The following is a 24,863-nucleotide window of genomic DNA, read 5'->3' as shown; positions in this document are numbered from 1 at the left end:
GGAGGTTGCTTTTCACGACATGCTCTATGGTGCTAAAAAAGTGCACCAAAAGCAAACCCCGGCTCTATTCACGGACTCCATTGGATTAACTTGCACCCACAATTAATTCAAAACTAACTTGACCCTAAACGCATCTACCTAAGACGTGGGACGACTTGTTTTTGAGGACAGTTAGCCGGCTAGCAGGCGAGCGCTCGGGGAAGGCTAGCTGGCTATCCCGTGTGGATTTGACGTTTGATGGTGGATGTTTATCAAACAACCGAAGGAGACTGCAGCTCTTGGTGTCGACGATGGGGGATTTACCTGAACTAGACCAGAGTCCGAAGTGAGTAATTTCTCAATGTTTACACTGCCACTTAACAGTTTAGTTAACTTACACACTGAACACAAACATCTACTACAAATATCTTGCTAGCTAAAAGGCTAGTGAGCCAGCGAGCTAACTAGTTATCGTGCTCCGGCTGCTTTACCAGGCTTAACATGTTTCTAAGCCCAGAAATCACACTAAACCCTCATGCTGTGTTTTGAATAGGATACACCACTTTTCTACACTTAAAATGTACTAAATTATCACTAGTAACATGTAAAGAAAAACATACAGCTAGCTACTAGTCGTGAACTAGCCGACTTTGGTTTTTAGCATTCGTTAACCTCATGCAGAACTGGTTTATCGAACCATATTTGCTTAACTAAACTAAGTGAGTATGTGGGCTGAAGCTCTTTCAGATCACATCAGTCACACCGAAAAACACAACTATGGCGACCAGTCAAAGCGTCAAAATAGCTGAGACATAGCAGTCTCTCTCTCGCTAACACGGACGGATAGAAAGGCCTAGCCGTTAGGCCTCAGGTCCGCGGTGTAAATTTCACAACCCCCATGTCTCCTTCCTGTGTTTCCGTTTATTGGGGTTATTCTTGTGGACTGCCTTGTTCAGATCAATCCCATTCCTACGTCCTTGGACCTGCTCGTCCTGCTCCCAACAACTGATCAGATTAGATGGTTAAGATGAGCTAAATCTAAATTATTTGCCCACTTGGGATTGTTTATGCTTTGGCTAGCTCTAAATTCACTAGAGATAAAAACGTGCATATGTAACATTTATCAGCACCAGCATCTATTCAGTCTAAGCCAAGGGTTTTGTGTGGTTTGGTTTTGTTTTGTTTTGTTGCATCGATCGAGTGTGCATCATGTTGAAGATCTGCCATCGTTTTCTGCACATGTAAGGCTTTTGCTGTCTGAAACAAAAGCTAGCCTCTGTGACCAAGGCCAGGTAAAATACTGATTTCACAAATAACGTGTGTGTGTTGGCTTGTATAGTGCTCGAAACCTTTTCAAAGCTAAGACTCTGTGCAACTCTCCTGAGACCTGTTTACCCTTGATTTTTGTTCAGAGTCTTACAAGATGATATTTGCATATTAATTTGGTTTCCTTTGGCGTCAGGCAGCTTTACATCTTCCCATTAACACTAACAGCTCTTTTCCCCCCTCAAGTGTCAAGTTGTTGTTCTCATGACCTGGGTATATACACAAACACACCACACAGACAAGTTAGCTCTTGCCATAACCTAATTACACCACCACTGACACTACATTAAGTTTTTTCCTGTGCAAAAGTAAGATTTTGTAAACATTGAGCTGTAGTGCAAACAAATCAGCATCCTAGTCTAAGTCAAAGTAAGACAGGGTGAGAATAGGTACAAGAGAGAGTAAGAATGAAAAGGTATGCAAAAGGAAGAATCACGTTTGTGTTGTCACTCATCTTCAGGTTTTGCATTACATCAGAGAGCGTGCTTCTCTGAGCTGCTTTATCCCAGTGAGGGAGCTTCCATCAAGGTGCTCCTCGCTCGGCCTGCCTCAAAATGGATGCACTGCTGAATCCTGAACTCAGGTAAGCCTCTACATGTGTCACCAAGCAACTACGATCAAGGTTAGCGTTACATGTTGCTTCTGACCGGAAGTAATTTAGCGTTTTCATTTTGCTGGCTCATTTAATAATCACGTTGTTAGTACAGAGGTGTTCCCATCACATGTTTCCTCATTTTAGCTCATATTATTAGAACAGTGATGATCAGGTTATCATGATCACTGTTTTGTCTGAAGTTAGTGTATCTAAGTGTTTAGCTAGGCTGGCAAGAAATTTGAATCCATTTCCAAATATGCATTAGTCCTTCACCAGTGAAGGATTTTAGATGACTGGGCAGTTGACTATAAATAATACAAAACTAAATTAAAGCATTTTCTACTTTTGGCGTACTTTCTCCCTCAATATCCCTTTTGAGTGGTTACCTGTTTTCAGAAGCAAAGTAATCTCAAAATCTTAAAAGAATTATTTGTGGCAATGTTACACTGACTTTTTTTTTTTTCTCGCATTGCCTTTGATTTTTTTTTTCTCTGCACACCTTCAAAGGCAGACTGGTTTCCCTGTCTTCCTCAGAGAATTCACTGTTGATTCATTGTTTTGAAGATGAGCTGTATATGTGCCTAAAGTCACTCATCTCTTCTGTTAACCACTCCTCACACTGCTATAATACACTTTTGCACTAGTTCTAGTTTGGGTCATGCGCCAATCCCAGTGCCCCAGTGCTACTTGATGTATTTTCCTACACAACCTTCACACAATGTGTAGTCGTGATTTTGGAGCTGGGAATATTAGGACCTCTGAGGGCTACAAATTAAACCCCTTTTGTATCATGATGCAAATATGCTTATGTGCATTCTCTCAGGTAGGTGTGTATGGGTGTGTGTGTGTGTATGTTTGTGTATACATTCACTATTCAGACCTCTTCATTTTTTTCACATTTATGTTGCAGCCTCATGCTGATTTTTTTTTCACATCAATCTACACTCCATACCTCATAATGACAAAGCAAAACCAGATTTGTGATAACTATGCAAATTTATAAAAAGAAAAAACTGAAATATCACATTGACAAAAGTATTCAGACCCTTTGCTATGGTACTTGAAATTCAGCTCAGGTGCATCCCATTTCTCTGGATCATATTTGAGGTGTTGCTACACTTTGGAGTCCGCCTGTGGCAAATTCAATTGATTGGACTTGATTTGGAAATGCACAAACCTGTCTATATACGGTCTAACAGCTGAAGGGGGGGTGGATTGGGGCAAAAAGGTAATTTAAAGCATTTTAACATAAGGCTGTGACATAACAAAATGTGGGGAAAAAAGGAAGGGGTCTGAATAGTTTCTGAATGCACTGTGTTTGCATCATGACACAAAAAGCGTTTAATTTGTAAGTGTAGCCCTCAAAGGTGCTTTTAAATGTCAGTTCAAAGTTGAAATAGTCAGATTGGATTTGGCCCGAACTTTTGAGAATAGCATTGTATGTGATCACAGATTAATGCCAGTGTTATACGTATTCCTTGATATTTGTATGTGTATAGATTTGTCATTTCCGACTAAGATTAATCTGCACTAGGCTTTGTGTGATACAACAGTATTATCATGCCTATACAATAGTACATTGCCATGATATCCAGTGACGTTTATCGCGGATTATATTACCAGACCTGCCAATCATTAGGCGTTTTGTGTAGGAGCTCCACAAAAACATCGGAGTACGCTAGTGTGAGTTCTCACTGAAAAATACTCCAAAAGAGCATTCTTTTTCTTCCAAATACAATGGGAGCCACTCAACGCATAAATCTGGAATGATGTGTGTAGGTGTTTTGAGCGCTCCAATATTAACAGGCACTTACTGGAAGCACACTTACCCCAATCTCTCAAGCTCTCGGCTCATGTGGTGCCCTCGCTTTCTATATATTTAACATCGGTTTACTATATTTATTATAATATGGTCAAAACAGCACTTTTGGTATTCGGCTGATAGAGAGAAAAGGTTTTTTGACCTAAAAAGAATCAATAGGCCTACAAAGTGTCAAATCCAAGTGTCAAATCACTTTACAAATATTAATGGTGATAATGATGATTAAATACACTGGTTGTTTTTTTTTTTTTTTTTTTTGGACTGGTGCTCTCCTGCTCAACACTGTGAGCAGCATCAACAAATCATCCATATGGACATTAGACAACCTGTTTGTTAAAGGATTATATATTGAAATGTCCTGTTATGTTTTTTTTTTTTTTTAAACTGTTTAATGTACATTAGTGCAGAATCACTCAGTCTGCTTATCAGCTCCAGACTGCACAGCTGGTAATATTATTATGCCCTCCTGGACTCTCCTTAAATGGTGGAAATGCTTATTTTCCTGTCTTTTTTTTTTTTAGGCTGACGGTTTTGGACAGTTAAATTATTTATCTCAATATTTTAAATTAAAATTAAAATTGCTAGCAGCCAAAAATAAAATTGCACAAGACTAATCTGCACCGATTGAATCGAATGGCTGCACAACTGACCTTACTGAATGTTTTTGAGGTGCTTGCAGTCTACTACAGTGATGAAATATTAAGCATCTATTAAGCATACAGTGGATATAAACAGTCTACACACCCCTGTTAAAATGGCAGGTTTTTGGATAAATCATGTCAGAACTTTTTCCACCCTCAATATGAAGTAATATATAAAAAAATTAAGTGAAAAACAATCAGAAACATTTTAGGGAAAAATAGGAAAAATAAACTTACAACAACCTGCTTGCATAAGTGTGCATGCCCTTTTATAATTGGGGATGGGGCTGTGTTCAGAATGAACCAATCACATCCAATCTCATGTTCAAAAGTAATTACCACTCTGCTGTCATCAATGAAATTATTCTGATTAACCCCAAATAAAGACCAGCTGTTTCTGTAGGATTTTCTTCACATCATCTTGGTTTCTTCTGACTCATGGTCTGCAAAGAGCTTATGATGTACTGGGTCCCACAGTCAAAAGGTATCAATCAGGAGAGAGGTACAAAAAATTTCCAAAACATTAGATGTACCATGGAACACTGTGAAGGCCATCATCAACAAGTGGAGAAAATGGAGCAGCACGGTGACATCACCAAGAACAGGACATCCCTCCAAAATTTACTAAAGGACAAGACAAAAACTTCCCAGGAAGCTGCCAAAAGACCTACAGCAACATTAAAGGAGCTGCAGGAATATCTAATAAGTACTGATTACACTCTGCATGTGAGAACAGTCTCTCATATTCTTCACATGTCTGGGCTATGGGGTAGGGTGGGTAGACAGAAGCCCTTTCTCACACAAAACATCCAAGCTCAACTAAATCACCCCAAACCATGTGGCAAAATGTGTTATGGTCTGATGAGACCAATTCCGAAAGTATAATAATTCAGGTAGGGCTGAAACAATTCCTTGAGTAACTCGAGTAGCTCGAATACAAAAAATCAGTCCATTTACTGTAACTACACACGGAACACTGTGTTTCCCCACGGACCATTATTACTGCCGCACAACCCGATAAACGCTGGACATGTGATGTAAACACAGAAGACGCGGCAGAATGAAAAATGGAGGAACGGCGAGAAAACAGCGAGGGGCGAGGAGAAGATTCAGGCCAAAGAAAACGGCAGAAAGTTTCCAAAGTTTAGGATCGTTTCAAACTAAAACCAAAAGAAAACTCCGTACAGTGTGTTTACTGTAAGACTGAACTGGCGTACCACAACAGTAAAAGTTCGATGCTTCAACATCTCACCCAGTCCTCGCATCAAATCCACAGAGCGGAGTCGACACAAGGCAACGTTAGCGTTTGATTGTTGATTGTAGCTATATGTAGTGACTATTTAAGACCGTAAATCAATATGGTGGCTAGTTATGATGTCCCTAAGTTAGCTATGTTTTGTGAAAGACTAAGCGCCATTCACGTTGATTGTCTCATTCTCTCTTTCTCTCTCTCTCTCTTAGTTGTTTATTTTAAGAGACCTATCTTATTTTCTCTTGTATATTTAGTATTGCTCTTTAATAAAGAAAAATTACTTCTTATCCGATTACTCGATTAATCGATGGAATAGTCGGTAGAATACTCGATTACTAAAATAATCGATAGCTGCAGCCTAATAATCTTATTTACTGAAATAATCAATAGCTGCAGCCCTACCATACAGTATGTTTGGTGCAAAAAAAAAAAGCACATCATTAAAAGAACACCGTACCTACGGTGAAGCATGGCGAATAAATGAATGAATGCCTTTATTGTCATTGTATATCTCTGTATACAACGAAATTAGAAGCACTGCTTTTGACTGGTGTTATAAAAACAAACATATAACATTAGACAATAAATAAGACTATAGACGACCGTAGACAAGACAATGGTGGTGGCAGCATCATTTCAGGGCTGCTTTTCTTCAGCCAGAACTGGGGCTTTTATCTAGGTGGAGGGAATCATGAATAGCTACAAATACCAGTCGATTTTATTACAAAACATTCAGGTGTTTGCTAGTAAGCTGAAGATGAAAAGGAATTTCCCCTTTTAGCATGACAATGACCCAAAGCAAACAACCAAATCAACAAAAGAATGGCTTAACAAAAAGGTAAATGTTTTTGAATGACATAGCCAGAGCCCAGACCTGAATCTAACTAAAAATCTGTGGGATGACCTGAAGCGGGCTGTGCGCAGGAGATGCGCTTACAATTTGATAGCTCTAGAATGTGCCACACAGAGAGACTCTTAGCCAAAAAGCCTGAATGTAATGTCTATTACTGGTGTATTAAAATCAAAAGGTACTTCAACAAAGTATTAGGTTAGAGGTGTGCACACTTATGCAACCAGATTATTGTAAGTTTTTTATTTTTCCTATTTTTCCCTAAAATGTTTTTGATTGTTTTTCACTTAATTTTTCTACATCGTAATTGTATTTGTATTTTATTGTAAATTGTAATTGCACTCTCCATGTGTTGTAATCACATTGAGAGTGGAAAAAGTTCTGACATTTATTTACATTTACATTTTTTTACATCGCAAAACCTGACATTTTTGAACATGGGTGTGTAGACTTTATATCCACTCTAGGTGGATCATATACTGTTATAAGTGACTATTTATAAAAGAATCACTGAAAGCACTTTTTTTTTTTTTTTTTTTTGCAACTGTCATTGTGAAGTATATTATGAAGGTCGTAGGAAAGAAATAATTCTCTGAGGATCATGTAACCTAGTTTTTTGCCTCGGATCCTTATTTAGTTCCTAATGAGAAGCGATATTCTTGTTTTCAGGTTGAACGTTACATTTGTGTGCATTAACCAGACCATTGTACAAGAGAAATGAAATCATCAGTGTTTCCCACACATATAGGGTTGGAGGTGTAGGTTGGTGGTGGGGGTGGTTCAAGTCCTTGTCGTTTTATATTTTTACAGGTGTTTTATGCAGGAATGTGAAAATGAACAAATTAGCTAGCCTATCAGGCAAATGAAACCCTCAATGTGTCTGATGTTTTGGCTGCCTCGCAACCTACAGGGTAAGATAATTTAACCTCAGTGTATGATGAGCTAGTTTTGTAGTTAAATGCATTAATGCCAACTAATGAAAACAAGAAAAGAACTGAATTTCCAGACTGTGGGTGCAAGCTGAAATCACACAGCCTTCCCAACCACGATATAGTGTAGGTGGAATTCTATAAATGTGTGTTATTGTAAGAAATTTTGGCCCCAATGCAATAATTAAAACTGATGACATATCAGTAACTTTACAGATCTATTTCTTGTTTTATTTCAATGTTTTAAACTCTTGTGAAGAGGAAAGTGAATTGTGCATGGCAGCTTAGTAGAGGTCAGCTATTACAAAAGGCGGCTTAAAGAGCCTTCCATGTGTTGCCATGTGTCATCACAAAAACAGCTTGATATCGACTTGAATTGCTTTTATTTAACTATAACATTCTGCTGCTTGGAAATACATTGCAAGACTGCAATAAAGCACACTATTCCAAGTGATTGCATGGTGGAATAGGTTGTGTTATCTTCTCAATAAAAGCAAACTAGCAGGGAAAAATAGTCGGAAACTATTTTGTTTAACACATCGGTTCAGGAGAACAGTCCATTTTGTTGTTTTGTAAGCAACATTATTCCAGAAGATTGACCTCTTGTTCATTTTGGTAATGGTTGGACTTCGCTTTGTGTTCCGCTACTGTCACAAAGTGTGCAGAAATAAGAGCTGACTACGAATGCAGCAGTTTCCTGGCTTCTTTACAATAGGAACTTAGTAGCTAGCCATCAAACTCATAGGATAATTAATGTCCAGAGTCTCTCTCTCTCTCTCTCTCTCTCACTCTCTTTCTACCTGTATTTATGTCGCAGCTATTTAAAAAAAAATGATGCATGTTCATTTCTATGAGTGGATTAATAAATAAATGAGATTTTTAATCTAACTAATTACACTTAGGCAGTTGTCAATATACCAGGGCCAAAGTATCACCTATGTGTGGGAAACACTGATAATTTTTTCTGCTAGTGGAAAGTGTACCTTTTTACATAATTTCAAACCACTTTGTCTCTTATTTACTTCATTCCAAAATATTAATTGATATTTTTCTTTTTCCTTCGCTTGCTGCTGATGATCAACTTCAGGGAAAAGACACTTGATGGTTCGGTATGCAAGTTTCCTTCCTTCCTTTTCTTTTTTTTTTTTAAATCAGTTTTCTGTGATTACAGTTTATTCTATTGTAACCTTTTTCCTTTTCTTTGGGGTAAATATGATGTCAAAATATTGTTCTGATTGCAGAATATATTTTGCTTTTCTGTTCATTCCCAGATCAAGGTTGAAAACACCTCAAAGCAAGTCATATTTAAAGGCCTTGCTCCTAGAGTTGTTTTAACAAACCATCTCCTGCCTAAAGGAACAAAGACTAAAGTGAACCTTGAGGAACAGGGTCGACAGAAGGTCTCTTTCAGCTTCACCCAGTCTAAGAAGCCACGCCAGAAAGTGTTCCTTGTCCCACCAAGTCCAGAGAAAGCTGCAAGTGAAATTTCTCCTGCAGTGCAATCTACAAATCTGCCCTCTGCAGACCTAACAGGACAGAGTGCTGAAAGCAAGAATGAGCAAATTGATCCCTCTGTTGTGGCCACAGCTGTAGCTGAGTCCCAGCCGACACACTCCCCAGTACCCCTCACCTCCAAACCGAAACATGACAGGGTGCATTTTAAGAAACAGATTCTGAGTGTATCTGTTGTTGAAGAACGTCCCACTGTCAGTGATGTTTTAAATGATACCACCTCAGAGACCGAAGTTTTAATTAGATCTTCAGCAAAGATTGAAGGTGAACCCTCTGTGGCTCTGTTCCAACACGACTCTGTCACTGACTGTTCTGAAAAAGTTAACATAGAGGAAGGTGCTCAGGAGAAATTAGACACTCGTCTTAAGGGACCAACTGATTCCTCCCATATTGGGAAAGAGTGTAAGGATAGTATTTCTGAGCCTGAACACAGCAAAAATGTCCGTCAGTCCGACCATATCCTGCCAGGTTCTGACTTTGATGGCGAGTCTGTTCGGACATCATCTACCCAAAAGACTAGTGATTCCAAGAATGTGGCAAAGTGTGATAGTCAGAGTGCTGTTGTTAAGAAGTCCTCGAGCTCCAGAAATGAAGTCTCAGACAAATCCAGATCTGATAAGAGAGAGGAGAAAGATGAAAAAGGGTCTAGTCGATGTAAATCAGATAGAGACACTAGACACACATCCTCACGATCTTCTCGTTCTGACCGAAGGAGGACCAAGAGTCGGTCACGGTCTAGATCACGAAGTTCTCGAACAAGTTCTTCCTACTCCAGATCTGAGAGATCAAGAAATGAAAGACAGTCAAGGTCAGATAGGTCACATTACCATGATTCCGAAAGGAGAGCCCACAGAAGTTCACGTGAACGGAGGAGGTCCCGCTCACGAGGTGATGGCAGATCTCGGGACAGCTCTGACTCTGAAGATGACCTCAGGAAGCCCAGGACTCGAGGCAGTGATTCAAGCCGGTCCTCCACATACTCTAGCTCACAAAGAGATTCAAAGACATCCTCTAATTCAAAATCCTACAGAGACTCAAAATCTTCTCCTCATTCATCAGAATCAGACAAAAGAACACAATACTCAAGAACAGAGAGATCTGGGAGAACTGGTGGCTCTGAACCTAGTAAAAGGAGTTCTCCCGAGACTGAAACCAGTCACAAAAAGTCCAGTTCCCACTCAAAATCAGAGGTACATGGTAAAACATCCAATTCAAATAACATGTCAAGGTCTGAGAAAAAGGTCCAAAAAACCAGTGGGAGTTCTGACTCTGATGATGAGCACAAAACGAAAACTCGATTTCAAGGCTCAGACCGGTCTGTTAGGTTATCTGTTAAAAAAACTAATAATTCAGAGTCGAAGTCAAGTAATATTGGAACAGATGGACAATTAGTAGCAAAAGTAAATATTAATGCTAAACTTCCACACTTGGGTTCTGACAAAATCAAGTCTCAGGGAGAATTCAACAAGGTGGATGTTTGTTCCCAACATGAAGAAAGCAGGCAGTCTAAATTAACAAATAATTCTTCCCAACAAAAGCAGCAAGTTATCCTAAAGGACAGTTTAAAAAGTCATGTTGAATTTCAAGGTGTAAACAAAGATTCCAATGTTACGGAAAAGTGGCCAGCTATCAGTGAAGTAAATATTAGTAAATGTCAGGTTACTCTCAAAGACATTTCTTTAGAGGATGATCAACTTGGAAAACAGACAGACATTCTAATTCAAAATAAAGTACAGATCTTGAAAGAGGCACAGACTAGTGTGGCAAATGTTGGTACCTTTTTCAAAACTAATGATTCTTCTAGCTTGAATGAGCCACTTTATCCAGGCTACGCCCCCAGTCAGGATTCATTAGGTTCATTGGCAGACACTCTTTCTGTGAAAGAATTACCACCTGGAGAATGCTTGAAACCTAACACTAAATTTGTTTCCCAGTTGCTTCTCAGTAACGAAGTCAGTAGACTGCCCATGAATGTCGAAACCTCTCAAAAAGTAACTGAGCAGTCAGACATGAAGCCTAAACAGACTAATGCTGCAGTTATAAAACATGTTAAAAAGTCGCGGTGGGATATTGTTGGTCAAGACACTGCAGAAAATCAGACCCCCCAAAAGAATGAGACTTCCTCTGTGAAAAAGGTCATTTCAGTTAAGAAAATAGAATTTAACAATGATGCTAGTCATGAAGAAAAATGCTCAAAGAAAGAGAAATCTATGATGGATTCACTAAAGTCTGAGTTGGACGAGGAGACAGACAAGGCAACAATGGATTCTGAGAAAGAAATCAAGCAAGATCCTGAGCAAGAGCCATTTGCTGTTGACGCACAACAAGCCAGTGATAAAGGTAGTGATCATGTAGCTGACCAATCCCTGGCAAATCAAGTTACTCTGAAACCTAATTGCAGTCCATGTGCTGTTATTCATATTGATCAGAAATATGCCAATTCTGACAAATTGAACAGTGACGACTCATATAAGCCTTTGACTCAAGAGTGTGTGTCGTTCAATTGTGATGGTAAAAGCCACAGTGAGGAAAGTGAAACTGACGACTCCGACTCCGACTCAGATGATGGACAGGTCTCTTTGAAGCGGCTGCACTCTGTGGTGGTTGTGCCAAAGAATTCTACTATTACCCTTGAGACAACTGACCAGCCAACACCACCAGCTAGCCCATCAGCTCTCTCTGGGCAACTAACTTATCAGGCAGATGAGTTGAGTATAAGCATTAACAGTGAGATTTCTAAAAATCTCAACACTCCAATCACTCCAAAACCTGTAGAATGTTCAGCTGAAGGAAGCAAACACAATATCTTGTCAGTTGCTGAGAATAAATGTATGCCTTCTGTGCAAATGCCCTACCAGTCCCAGAGCGACTTCGTTGACAGCACTAGCCAGTCTGAGGCAACCACAACACTGGCTCACACAGAACGGAACTGCACTGTCAAAGAAAGACCAAAGACTTGTGTCCCAATCGACCAAGTACCTACCTATACGCAGAGAGAGGCTGAATCAGGTTGTCACCGGTATCATGACAATCCAGACAGCTGGCATGGAAGAAAGGGAGGAAGGGAACAATTTGGAGATTTCAGTTGCACAGATGATCTCAGGCCCCAGAATGGTTTGAACCTGGCTTGTGACTTCACCCAAACAGAGCAGCCCAGCAGCACATTTCAGCAGCCAGACAGCAGTCACAGCACTCAACAACCGTCGCAGATAGGAAGTGCATTTACCAGGCAAGATAGTGGTTACTGGACCCAGGCAAAAGTCTCTGATAAAAGCATGTCAGTCAATACACTTGTGCCTTCTCTTTGTCATGAGACAGTGTGCCAGATTCACCCTGACTCTTTAACTAATGACCATGAGGAAGATTATGAAGGAAAAGCCTTTGGACTTGGTGGTGGAGTTATACCATCTAGAAAACCTCCAGCATCAGCGTTTGTCCAAGCCAATGAGATAAGCAGCAATTGCAGCTTTGTAACAGCCACTGCTGAGAGTCAGATCATCTCAGAGCCTCCAAGGGAAGGCAGCCAAAAGCCTCATAGAGGCAGAGGTCCACCCAAGAAAAGACGACCAGAACTGGAGTCAGAATCAGACAATGAGGCAGAGGCAGGTCTTGCTTGTAAGCGAGAATGCTTAGAGGAGCGCGAGCGCTTCAAGGATACGAAAGAGACCAAGATATCCTCACAGCAAGAAGAACAACGTCCACTGCTTAGTCTGAAAGAATTTTTGGATCCTGCTTTCTGGAAGGAAAAAGCTAAGCTTAAAATGATGCCTCCTTATTTTGATCTCATTGAGGAAAACGTCTACCTGACAGAACGGTTAGTATCTCTTCTGCCTTAAGTCACAACTTTTTTTTTTTTTTTTTTTTCTTCCCCTGTTCTGAAGGTTAATGTATAATATACTTTAATATTCTTAATAATAGTAATGCTCATACTAGCACATTCACTGAAATATCAGAATCTAAAATAAAAAGAATATAGAATTAAGAAAGGATGTCAGTTAGGTGATCAACCTGACCTATCTGTAACCTTATCATCGGTTATATCAAGCTGTGTTTTAGAATCACCAGTTCTAGTCACATAGCTTTATGTAAATCTATAGTCATGTGTAGAATTCACAGTTCTCTCTCTTGCTTAATAAAAGATTCATACTGTGACATCTATGGTCATTATTTGCAAGGGAGAATTAATTTACGTTGTCTTTTCATTGCATCCAAGCTCGCCTGAAACCAATGATCTTAAATAAGTACTTGCATTTGCATTTTAGTGGGAGAACAATTTTGGAGAATATTTCGGCAAATGTTCAGTATTTTACTAGCATGTGCATGCAATGTTTATTTACTTAATTATTCCAAAACTACTGCTTTCTGTATCATATATGTAAAGCGGTGAATGTCTTCCAAAATTCTTTCTAACGTTTTATAAAATAGTAAATAACCAACAACCCATCCAATCTCTGTTAAACACAGCAAGAAGAATAAGTCTCATCGAGATATTAAGCGAATGCAGTGTGAGTGTGCTGTCCTTTCAAGAGAGGAGCGGGCACAGGGAGTTATGGCTTGTGGAGAAGATTGTTTGAATCGCCTGCTGATGATTGAATGGTATGTGACCTCATACTGCTTAAAGTTTTGCTTAAGCATTGTACTTTTATTTTTTTTTTTTTGCTATAAAATTGTTCATCACTGGAAGTAATGATTGCAAAAAAAAAAAAAAACCTGAGAAGTATTGTTTCTCTTTCTTATAAGCTCATCACGGTGCTTAAATGGAGTATATTGCTCAAACCGGCGCTTTCAGATGAAGCAGCATGCAGATTTTGAAGTAATTCTCACTGAAAGCAAAGGCTGGGGTTTGCGGGCTGCCAAAGACTTACAGCCGTAAGTACCAAGTGCCAATGAGACCAATATATCATAAAAGAATTGAATCTATTGAGACTCAGAATTTAATTTAAGTTGATTTAATCCAGGAACACATTTGTGTTGGAGTATTGCGGTGAGGTTCTGGATCACAGGGAGTTCAAGTCACGGGTAAAAGAGTATGCTCGCAGCAAGAATGTCCACTACTACTTCATGGCTTTGAAAAATAACGAGGTGAACTTATGCCCTTTGGTCAAACACAAACATGTGCTATCAACAACTCTTGCTTTTATCATTTAATTGCTTTCGTTTAGAAATTTTATTGAGTCTCCTTTGTTTCATTTACAGATCATTGATGCCACACTGAAAGGCAACTGCTCAAGGTTTATGAACCACAGCTGTGAGCCCAACTGTGAAACTCAGAAGGTCAGTGCTGTACTAGCATTCTGACCAGCAAGCTTAAATATAGTTTAATTACTTAAAGTCTAATTAATTTCTTAGTATTTGTGTAGTGTCTTTTTCACTTGGACATGTGGTGTTAGGGCGAATTCCCATGATGTCTGGAAGTTCTCATTTTTTAAGGCAAGAACACTGTGTTTTTTTTTTTGTTTTTTTTTTTTAATCAAAATAAGTTGTTGTCTCCTACAGTGGACAGTGAATGGTCAGCTCAGAGTTGGCTTCTTTACCACCAAAGCTGTGAAGGCTGGGACAGAGCTCACTTTTGATTATCAGTTCCAAAGATATGGGTAAATTTACTTCATTTATTTTCATTCTGCAACAGCAATACAACACTATTTTTCCTTTACAAAAGTCTTTTTGTTAATAATTTTCTATCTTCTTCTCCCAGGAAAGAGGCACAGAAGTGTTACTGTGGAGCACCGAGTTGCCGGGGCTTCCTGGGTGGGGAGAATCGCGTCAGTGTACGGGCAGCGGTGGGGAAGAAACAAAGGGAGCGGTCTCGGAAGAAAGAAGCTGTCAGTGCACTGACTACAGTAAGTGTGTTTGGCCCTAACAATGTACAGCCTATTTATGAGAAGTAAAAAGGTGAACCAAACAGATCGTTATCATGGCAGCTTATAGACCTGTTTTCTGTGCAGCACAATCAAATCAAACATCCTCTTTTGTCTGGATGATTGCCACACTGATCTATGAATGCCAGGGGTATTGAGAGAACGATACTGGGCTGATTTGGGTCAGATGTGTACCTGGAACATGTAAATTGAGACTTCAAGTACCTCTTTTGGTCCATAAATTCTGTTCCTGAAATTACATGCACTGGAGGAAGTTTGATGTATGAATTCCACTGCTATAGTGAAATTAAAGCTCTGCTTCTAAGCAGGGTTCTTTTCACATGAGATGCCATTGCTTATGTAACCAGTTGATAGTTTAACTGAGATCAGAGCTGCTTTTATGGCATTTCCATTGTGTTGGCTTTTAGTACTCATGTTGTAAGTGATAATCTCCATATTACAGGTGGATGAGGAGCTAGAGGCTCTGCTAGAGAATGGGGAAGGTCTGAGTGACGAGAAGCAAGTGGTTTCACTCTGCAGACTGATGGTGCGTGTGGAAACTATGGAGCAAAGACTCACTTGTGTGAAACTCATCCAGGTAGGTGCCATATTAAAACATTATCTAGTAATATATTGTTATTATGGTATCTACAAGACGATGATGATGTAGTTGCTTAATTTCATTCTAACTTGCCATGTTTTATATGTGTAGAATACTTCAAATTCTTCATGCCTCAAGCAGTTTTTGGATCATCATGGTCTCTCATTGTTGTGGATATTCATGGTTGATCTCTCTGAAGCCAAAAGCAACTCTGTTAATAACATCAAACTGCAGATGGAGGTAAATGTGCAGTAATGGGTGGTATTTTTGTAATGCTCAAAATCTCGAACTTAGTTGGACAAGAGAAATACAGCACTATACAAGAAGACACACACTACTGCCTAAATTGCGCTAGTTTCAGCAAAACAGATTTTTTCACAGGTCACTGTTCAGTGTTCTGATGCCTTCCCAAGATAGGAACCATTTATATTGGGAGTGTGCATATATATGCAGATTTTATATCAGGGCTTGTCTCATAATTGTAATAATAAAGCAAAACACATTTTTTTGCATTTTGATATCTGATATTTAGTGCAGCAACACAAGCTTTTACCTTGTCTACATTACAGTACATCTTTGTTTGTTGTTTTTTTTCCTAAAAACCACTGAAACCTTCCCATTGTATTGTCATGCTCTGCACAGATAATGAAGGCATTAGCAGTGTTGCCCATTTCTACTAAGAACATGCTGGAAGAGAGCCGTGTGCTGCAATACATCCAGCGCTGGGCCCAGAGCCATCAGCTTTGCCAGCCTACAGAGCAAGATGGTTACTCCAGTGAGAGCACCTCCAGAGCCCACACACCTCTCAACACCCCAGACGGCCCCCCAGCCAAACTGGCGCCAGAGCTGGATGGAGACACTCCAAAACGTGCTGTCTACCGCAGGCTGAAGATCATCAGTGAGAACAGCCTGGATAGTGCGCTCTCAGATGGAAGCAAGGTCTCTGATGGTAAAGAGGAAGAAGATGAGGAAGAGGAGGAGGTGGAGGAGGAGCCCTCACAGGAGGTGACAGCAGACACAGCAGAAAAAAAAGAGACCAGCGAGGAGATGGCTGTGACCCCAGAGCCACTAGTGAAACAGGAAGCTTCAGATGCTGTGGAGAGTAGTCAAGCAAAACTAGAGATAAAGGAGGAGGATGTTGAGCAGGATAAAACAGAAGCACAGGAAACTGAGGAGAAACCAACTAGCAAGACAGATGAGAATCTGCCTGCTCTCATGGAGGAGAACAGTGAATCTGAGCCTGCAGAAATAAAAACTCAAGTGCAGACACCTGCAATAGATCAACCTCATGATGCTGCCAGTGGCAAAGCTGAAGAAGACGCTAGCCCCTCTGTACATCCCCCTGATGAGAGCACTCCCAGCTCTGAGTCTTCTTCGGAGAATGAGAGCACTGAGCCTTCAGTCACAAACATCATGGCTCCTTCCACCATCAGCAGTGCACCTACAGAACCCCTTGATGTCAACACGCCTTCAGATGGTATGGAAACTACACCTTCCGAGTCTACAGTTAACCAAGAATCTTCACCTCCCAACTTGGATAACATTCCACCTAGTTCTGGTGCCAGCTCTGCAGAGAAAACATCAGCTGAAGTTAGTGCTGTTACTGTGGAGAGTAGTCCTTCAGTTTCAGCTGTTGGCACAGTAGAGTTGCTGCCACTGGGGATAGTGGCGACAGAGGGCACAGTGGTGGGCACACCTTCCCAGGATGAGGAGGAAGCTGTATCTGATGTGGAAAGTGAGAGAAGCCAAGAGCCTCAGATTGGAGCTGCTGACATCAGTGAGATGGCCACCCGCCTACTTGACAGCTGGAAAGACCTGAAGGCAAGATTGAGTCATTTAAAAAAAAGAAATTTCAGTTATCTAATAAATTGCTTTCAGTGGTATTCTTAGTATTTTAAGTTGTTGGAAAGAGAAGTGGAATGAGACACACATTTCTGTGATTATAATTATGTGTTTCGTCAATCAATCAGGAGGTGTACAGGATCCCAAAGAAGAGTCAGGCCGAGAAAGAATCTAATGGTATGTCTGAAGTCCTTTTAGATGACCATATTGTATAGTCTTTATGTACTGAACTGTGTTCTGATTTCTGTTTAAAATTAATATATCACCGGTTTTCTAATGATTCTTTGCAATTTAATGTTCAAATTGGTCTTAATTTTGAAAAACAGACCGCAGTCGGGACAGAGAGGCACTGCTGACACCCCGCACCTCCTCCAGCAGCCGTGAGAGAGAGCGGGACAGAGACAGAGAGCGGGAGAGAGAGCGGGACTGGGACCGAGATCGAGACTGGGACCGAGAAAAAGACTCTGACAGGTCATTGCTACGCAGTGCCGAAAGGCGGCGTAGACGAGGCTCCGCCTCTCCTCCATACCCATCTCCCTATGAAAGGAGCAGCCGCAGAAATGAAGACCGGTGAGATGTGCAATACACTTCAATGCTCAGCTTAACACTATCTAGTTCCTTAATTATAGCGTGTGACCCTTTGTGTGGCTTTTTTTTTTTTTTTTTAGCTATGATTCATCCAGCAGTAAGAAACCTCGAACCAAGGAGGCTCGTACCAAGCTTTCAACAGAGGAGCGAAGGAAGCTCTTTGAGCAGGAGGTGGCTCAGCGAGAAGCCCAGAAACAACAACAGCAGCAGCAGCAGCAACAACAACAGCAACAACAACAGCAGCTACAGAGACTAGCATTCAATCCTCTTGTGTATCCCTCAAGCCCAGGCTTCATGACCTATCCACCTGGCTACCCTATTCAGACGTATGTGGACCCATCTAACCCCAATGCAGGCAAGGTGCTATTACCTACACCGCCCATGGAGCCTCTGTGTGTGACTCCAGCCGGCACAGTTTCCTTTGATCAGACTACTCAGCCGCTCATTTCTGACCTGACTCTGGCAGCTCAGTCCCCCAGCACCACTCAGGCCAGCTCAGCTACAAGTCTGGCACATGTGCCTGCTACACTGGAGCTGGCATCATCTGCCCAGCCACAGCAGTTTGTCCAGCCAGCCGCACAAGCTCAGGACCCTGGCGTCACTGTCCTGTCAGTTCCTACTCAGACAGCTGGCACCCAAGTGCAGGGTCAGCAGGGCTATGCAACACTTTGGGATCCCAATACACAACAGGCAGTGACCGTGCAGCCTGCTCAGCAGTACTCGAACACAGCCCAGCCACAGACTGCCATTTATTACCAAGGCCAACCATGCCAGACAATCTACAGCATTCCTGCAGGTTACCCACAGACCAACACTCCCGTCATTCAGGTAGGAAACTTGACACACAACTAACACACACCTTATCAATCCAGGAAAGCCTGAAATACAAAGTATAACTAGAAATTGCCCTAGCAGAATTGAGAACACTGACCCTTTCTTGTTTCAGAGTGCCAAGTTTAATGTCCTAACAGACTTCTACTGCTAATTGTTTTGTGTCTGTGTGTCAATGCAGACATACACCGAGCCAGCCACTGCCTACCTACAGGGGCAGCAGGTCTACGCTGGTCACCAGCAGGGAGTGGTGGTCCAGCAAGGCGGCACAGTTACCACCATAGTCACGTCTCAAACTGTACAGCAGGTAGGTAATGAAATTCAATCGGGACACCAGAAGAGGGCGCTGTTGGGCCTCTGCCTACATATTTGTGTATCCTCACAGCAACAAAAGCTTCTAGGAGCTAGAACATGACTTTTAGAGAACTTTTAGAGTTCTCTAAAGGCAGTGTAGTGTTTCCTTGCTGACTTTGTTCTAAGAATACTTTGTCATATTGGAACATGTGAGTGTATTGATGTTGATATTTTGAATAGAAGCCCTAGTTAAGGACTTAAAATTCAGTGTTTTCAGATTACCAGTCTAATAGTTATTTTAAGTTCAGTTCAAGTATTGTAACTCCACTTCTAACTCACTTGTCTACAGGAAATGATCGTACCCAACAACATCATGGACCTGCCTCCTCCTTCACCTCCCAAACCTAAAACCATTGTCCTGCCTCCCAGCTGGAAGGTAGCACGGGATCCTGAGGGCAAGATCTACTACTATCATATAGTCACCAGGTATAAAATTCCACTACTGAGATTTGGCCCAAATAGCTGTCTCTTTGAGATCTTGTGTGAGTCTTGTATCTTACTCGTGTTTTGTATTAATGGTAAGGCTGGAGTTAGACTATACTTCAGTTTCTTAGACAAGCCACCTAAACATTCACCATATTTAACCTGGCTTCACACAGGAACAAAAATGTACAGTTATGCCAAATGGCTTTCAGTTGTGTTCAATTGTGTCATTTCATTAGTTAGTAAACATAATGACATTGTAGCGCTTGTGTAGTGCCCATATATATCCAATGCCTAATATATGCATTTGAAATGAATTAAAATTGATCTAAATTGCCCATTTAGAATAAAACAAAGTACATGCCCTAAAGGTGATAATAGGCTACAAGTTATTTGTAATTTTTTTTTCCGTAATTCAAAACACATGAAACAGGTAGAACAGGGTTGCCTTCGCCTCCAAGTCTAGTCTTCTTGTTACTAATATATACAGTATGTATATGTACATGTCTGAAATACAATTAACTTGTACTTCAAATAAGAAGACTTCCAAAATCTAATCAGTTCAGTGATAATCCTGTATAAATTCTACAAACGTTCATCCACTAGTTCTTGAGATATTGCGCTAATGCGAATCTCTGATGCACAGACACAGGGACAAAAGTTCACATAATCCTAATTATTCAAGAAGTTATTTAGTTTACTTATATTGAGTTTAGTTTGGAGCAGTTAGTAGTGAATTAATGAGATACATTCACATGTTTATCAGGGGTTATTGACTAATGCTTCAATTCTGGCTTGTATACCGATGAGATCTTAGACATTCCAAAGTGGATTTTTTTTTGCCTTTGAATGTGTAAATATTATGAAAATTCAAGTGGCATTTGTTCTCATCGAAAAAAAAAATTATGTTAAATTAGTGTTTTGTTTTAAAAGCTGCAGGAGGTAACAATCATAATGTAGGCTGTAGAAATAACAATTATTTTATAATCAAATTGAATTGTGAGGTGCTGAGAGATTCCCAGTGTTCCGTACAGTAATCATGGTCTTTTGAACAGAGAGCTTCCTGTAATAACTCTTGTGTCCACTGGCTTTGCATATATGATCAATGTATTTATACAGAGTGTAACCTATAATGAACTTTACCCTGTGTGTTAGGCAAACCCAGTGGGATCCTCCTAGTTGGGATGGAGTTGGGGAAGAGGCCAGTGTGGAGCATGAGGCTGAGATGGACTTGGGGACACCAACATACGATGAAAATCCCTCAAAGGTATGAATTAAATCTTGTTCTCTTTCACCACTTTCCAAATCTTATGTTTCTGTTAAGGAAAATATTTTAATTTGAATTCTTTTTTCTAAGTCGTAAATGTCCAAATAAGGACTGTAAAGGACTTGTTCTGGAGTTGTCTTCAGGGTTTGAGGTTTGGCTTGTGGTAAATTGAAGATGCTGCACAATGTAATGGGCAGCAGCTGGGACTTGTCCCCAGAGAGACCGAACTTTTTGTTAAGCAAAAGGACATATGTGTTTTAACTGCTCTACTTTGCCCCAAGCTTAATAAAAGGCACTGGTTTTACTTTGCACTGTACATCTTTGATAGCATTTATAAACCTTTAGGAATTATTTTTGAACGCCATTGGGGGCTTGTCATGCCACATCTATCATATCCCTGTCCTTTACAGAACGCTATGCAGTGAAGATTGACGCTGTTTGCTCCTTCTGGCTCTACTTATTGTTTTAGATCTGCTTCCCAGAAAACCTTGATTTTAGCTGTTCGAAACTTTGTTTAAACACTAACAGACCCCATCTGCCTCTAGTTTTAAGTATTTGCCATGAAGAAATAATCTGACACATCATAAAATATAACACCTCGTTGTATGTTTACAGTTTTCCACAAAGACAGCTGAGGCAGACACCTCCAGTGAGCTTGCAAAGAAAAGTAAAGAGGTCTTCCGCAAAGAGGTATACTACTTGCTCATGCTTACGTTAGTGCATGCTATGTGTTGTTTTCCTTTCCTTACCTTTCTCCTTTTTTTCATTGTATACCTAGATGTCACAGTTTATTGTCCAATGCCTTAATCCGTACCGAAAGCCTGACTGCAAACTGGGCCGCATTAGCAACACTGAAGATTTCAAACATCTTGCCAGGAAGGTAAGGACTAGTTTGGTTTGGGGTTTTTTGGTTTTCCTGAAATAAAAAAATATTAAGAAAAGCCAACAAATTTAATTGTTTGAAATATCATTTGAATGTTGTTAATATTACATATGTAAAGGGTATTTATATATATATATATATATATGTGTGTGTGTGTGTGTGTGTGTGTGTATATATATATATATATATATATATATATATATATATTTTTTTTTTTTTATTGTTTTAGATCGCATTTGACATTTAGGCATTGTTGGTGTCACTCAAAACACATTTGGGCCAAATAACCATTTCCTACTTTATAGAATAATTAGGAAATGCCAGCCGAAGGCTAAAGGTACTTTATTTCCGTCGTGAGCCAATCTTAATGTGACATTATGCTGTTTTTGTGACATTATGCTGTTTGCGCTTGGCGATTTGGCGATGCTGCTACTTAAGCAATCTTGTTACTGCTTGTAACTAGAGACACATCTGGGTCTTGTTTATTGACATTGCGTAGAAAAGGTTCTAAGTTGTGTTCTTACACAAAAAGACTTTTCGTACACACAATAACATTGGGTGCATAGGAAAGGCCTAGGAAAGACTTTTGATCAGTAAAGTGTTTATTTAATTTAACAGTCCAGACCCGTTATTAAGCAAAAGCTTATGTAAAGGCCACAAGTGGAATATGTTGGATCATGAACGCTTATTTTCCATAGCAAGATGGTTTGTGTATCTACTGTCACCATTCTGAAAGTGTCCCTAAACTTTGTTTTCAATGGACTTTTTTTGAGGACTTATTTTCATCAGCAGAACTTTGTGTGTGTATGTTTACAGTTGACTCATGGAGTGATGAACAAGGAGCTCAAATCCTGCAAAAACCCAGAGGACCTAGAGTGCAACGAGAACGTTAAACACAAGACCAAGGAATACATTAAGAAATACATGCAGAAGTTTGGAGCTGTTTACCGGCCCAAAGAGGACGCGGAGGTGGAGTAGCCTCCTTCCTCTCAATGCCGCAGGTATCGAGCAGCAAACTACCCAGCAAATCTCTGGGGCCTCTTAGTCCATCTGTTTTTATACTGACTCTCTGACCATGTCCTAACTGCTGCTCTGAAAGTCCTGCCCCTGCACGGAGACAAGATAATCATGCGAAAAATCTCGCAGCCAGCAAGCAGAGAAACGTGCAGAAAACGCACAAATAGGTGCTACACAGACTTTCCCCTAGATATCATGTATGCTTTTAGCCTTTTCCACGATGACCTCTCTGCACTACGGTTTCAGCTTCATGTTCACTCACAGGACCCGCAGCAGCTCATTCATCAGATGGCTGGTGAGAACATGGAAACTGGGAGTTCATTCCATTTCCTTCGTTATCTGCTTGCATGCATTGCCAGTTGCCCTAGTTCATGTTTGAATTGTCTTAGTCAGTGGTGGCTTCTGTTAGCAGTCCTTATTGAAGGAGACAGGCATTTCCTTACCAGCTGTTAATCAAGACTACCAGACGAAGGGGAAGCCAAGCCTGTCAGGTTGAGATGGACTGCTGGAGTTTGTGATTTTTGGTCTTTTTCGGGATCAAGTGCGGTCTCAGGCTATCAGAGGTTTGCGTTCATCTTCTCTCAGAGCATCAAGCATGGCTCTACTGCCCAGTTCCTGCAGCACAGCCGAGGATCTTGGGACATTCCGTTTAGCTGCATTTTTAATAACTTTTAGTGAATTGAAGTGTGAAGGACGTTTGTCAATGTATCCATTCACTCTAAGCCACTCTTGGCCACTTTTATTCTCCTCACAGCAGAGGCATGTAGCATTTGTTGTTTTATCAACTTGTTTCTCGCTGTTTTACGTTAACTCCCATTAACTATTACTCTTTTACTAAGCTTCAGACAGGTAAATGTGAAGCCCTCTAGGTGTGTTGGAACTTTTTCTTCCCCACATTCAAGATCATCAGGGTTCTTGTACAATAATGGCATCATGAGCTCATCTCACCTGTTTTTAAGTTGCATTAATCCCCCGCCCCCAAAAAACATGTATTATATTGCTTTATATGTGAATATATTGAGAAATAGTTTTTTGAAATCCTTTAAATAAGCAGAGATGTTGTAAAAGGACTGTGGAGATTGTGGTTTATTGTGTAAATATGTGAATACCAAACTAACAAATAAGGTCAGTCCTCAGTCCAGCCAGCAGCTCTAGTACTCCCATAGCAACCAGGATTCCTTCCCACAGCTCTTTGTTGGGTTTAAAGGGGTGTGTGGGTGGTGTATTTTTTTGTTGTTGTTGTCATTTATTCCTCCCTTTTTATTTCTTTCTTTCTCTATTGAAAGACATTTTTTATGTATAAAATGGAGTCCCACTCCACTGTAAGTACTGTGCAAGCACATTGTCATACTGAGTGTAAAGAACATTTTAAAATAAACTGTTTTGTAAAAATAAGTCACATGTGCTTGTGGTCTCCCGCTTCACAGCTCCTTTGAACATGCTTCATGTGTCATGCCATAGCTGCCTGTTGTGTTTAATGTGAACATTTAGAGCAGTACCATAATGCTGAAAACATCAGAGCACTTTGAAGCCTGCGCTGTTGCTTCACTATCAAGTGAGCGACATCAGTGTGTAGGAACACAGCAGATGTCTGGCTCCAAGTAACGGCAGAATCAAAGTGATTCACTGTTTTCATTAGAGACTCTATGAGACTAGGATGAATATAGCCCAGACTTTACTTCTGTGCCTTTTTAGCAGTAAGCACCCCCCTCTTTCTTTCCTCTTCATTTCTCCTTCTCCTCCAGAGCCGGGCATTCCAGCAGCACTGCTCCAGACCGCAGTTAAGCAGCTCCATCTGGAGAATGTGGAGGCATGCAAAGGCGCCCAGAGCTCAGGCGCTTCTCACATCCTGCTTAACAGAACAACCTAAGAAATCATTAACAGATTGAGAGGGAGGAAAGGTGCTAGGAGCTAAAATGTTGCATAAAAGTACAAGCTCCTAAGTACCAGCTGAGACTACAGCAGTCATGCTCCATCTTTAGATAGTGAGTTTTCATTTTCTGCATGCACAAGATATGTGTACACAACCTGGTAAATAGTGGTGTAGCATACTGATACAAGACTAATAACAGAAATCCCATAAACTATATATATATATATATATAAATATGTATAAATATGTATGTATGTATGTATATATTATTTATTTATTTATTTTTATATAAGGCATAAGAATAATTGCTTTGCTAAAACAAGGTGGAGAAATGGGTGTAGCTTCAAAAGAGCTAACTTATGCCATCAGGGAGATGTTTTGTTGCATGAGTGGTGGATTTACCCAGCGCTTACTTGATTT

At 40.3% G+C, this 24,863-nt stretch overlaps 1 protein-coding gene across 1 annotated transcript; it reads left to right on the top strand.

Moving 5' to 3' along the window:
* The first annotated feature begins 176 nt into the window (after positions 1-176).
* On the top strand, positions 177-23,965 carry setd2 (SET domain containing 2, histone lysine methyltransferase). Its single transcript, XM_026940092.3, has 22 exons — positions 177-325; positions 1,766-1,888; positions 8,482-8,503; positions 8,666-12,720; positions 13,371-13,502; positions 13,647-13,775; positions 13,865-13,988; positions 14,103-14,180; positions 14,403-14,500; positions 14,602-14,746; positions 15,228-15,362; positions 15,477-15,605; positions 16,008-17,186; positions 17,336-17,384; positions 17,534-17,777; positions 17,876-18,623; positions 18,808-18,933; positions 19,270-19,406; positions 20,559-20,670; positions 21,286-21,360; positions 21,449-21,550; positions 22,370-23,965. The coding sequence occupies exons 2-22, from the start codon at positions 1,860-1,862 to the stop codon at positions 22,529-22,531; spliced, it is 8,010 nt and encodes a 2,669-aa protein (XP_026795893.2). The 5' UTR covers positions 177-325; positions 1,766-1,859; the 3' UTR covers positions 22,532-23,965.
* Positions 23,966-24,863: the final 898 nt, after the last annotated feature.

Source organism: Pangasianodon hypophthalmus, chromosome 1 (assembly GCF_027358585.1).
Source record: "Pangasianodon hypophthalmus isolate fPanHyp1 chromosome 1, fPanHyp1.pri, whole genome shotgun sequence".
In the NCBI taxonomy this organism is placed as follows: Eukaryota; Metazoa; Chordata; class Actinopteri; order Siluriformes; family Pangasiidae; genus Pangasianodon; species Pangasianodon hypophthalmus.
This window is presented reverse-complemented; position numbering and strand designations above follow the sequence as displayed.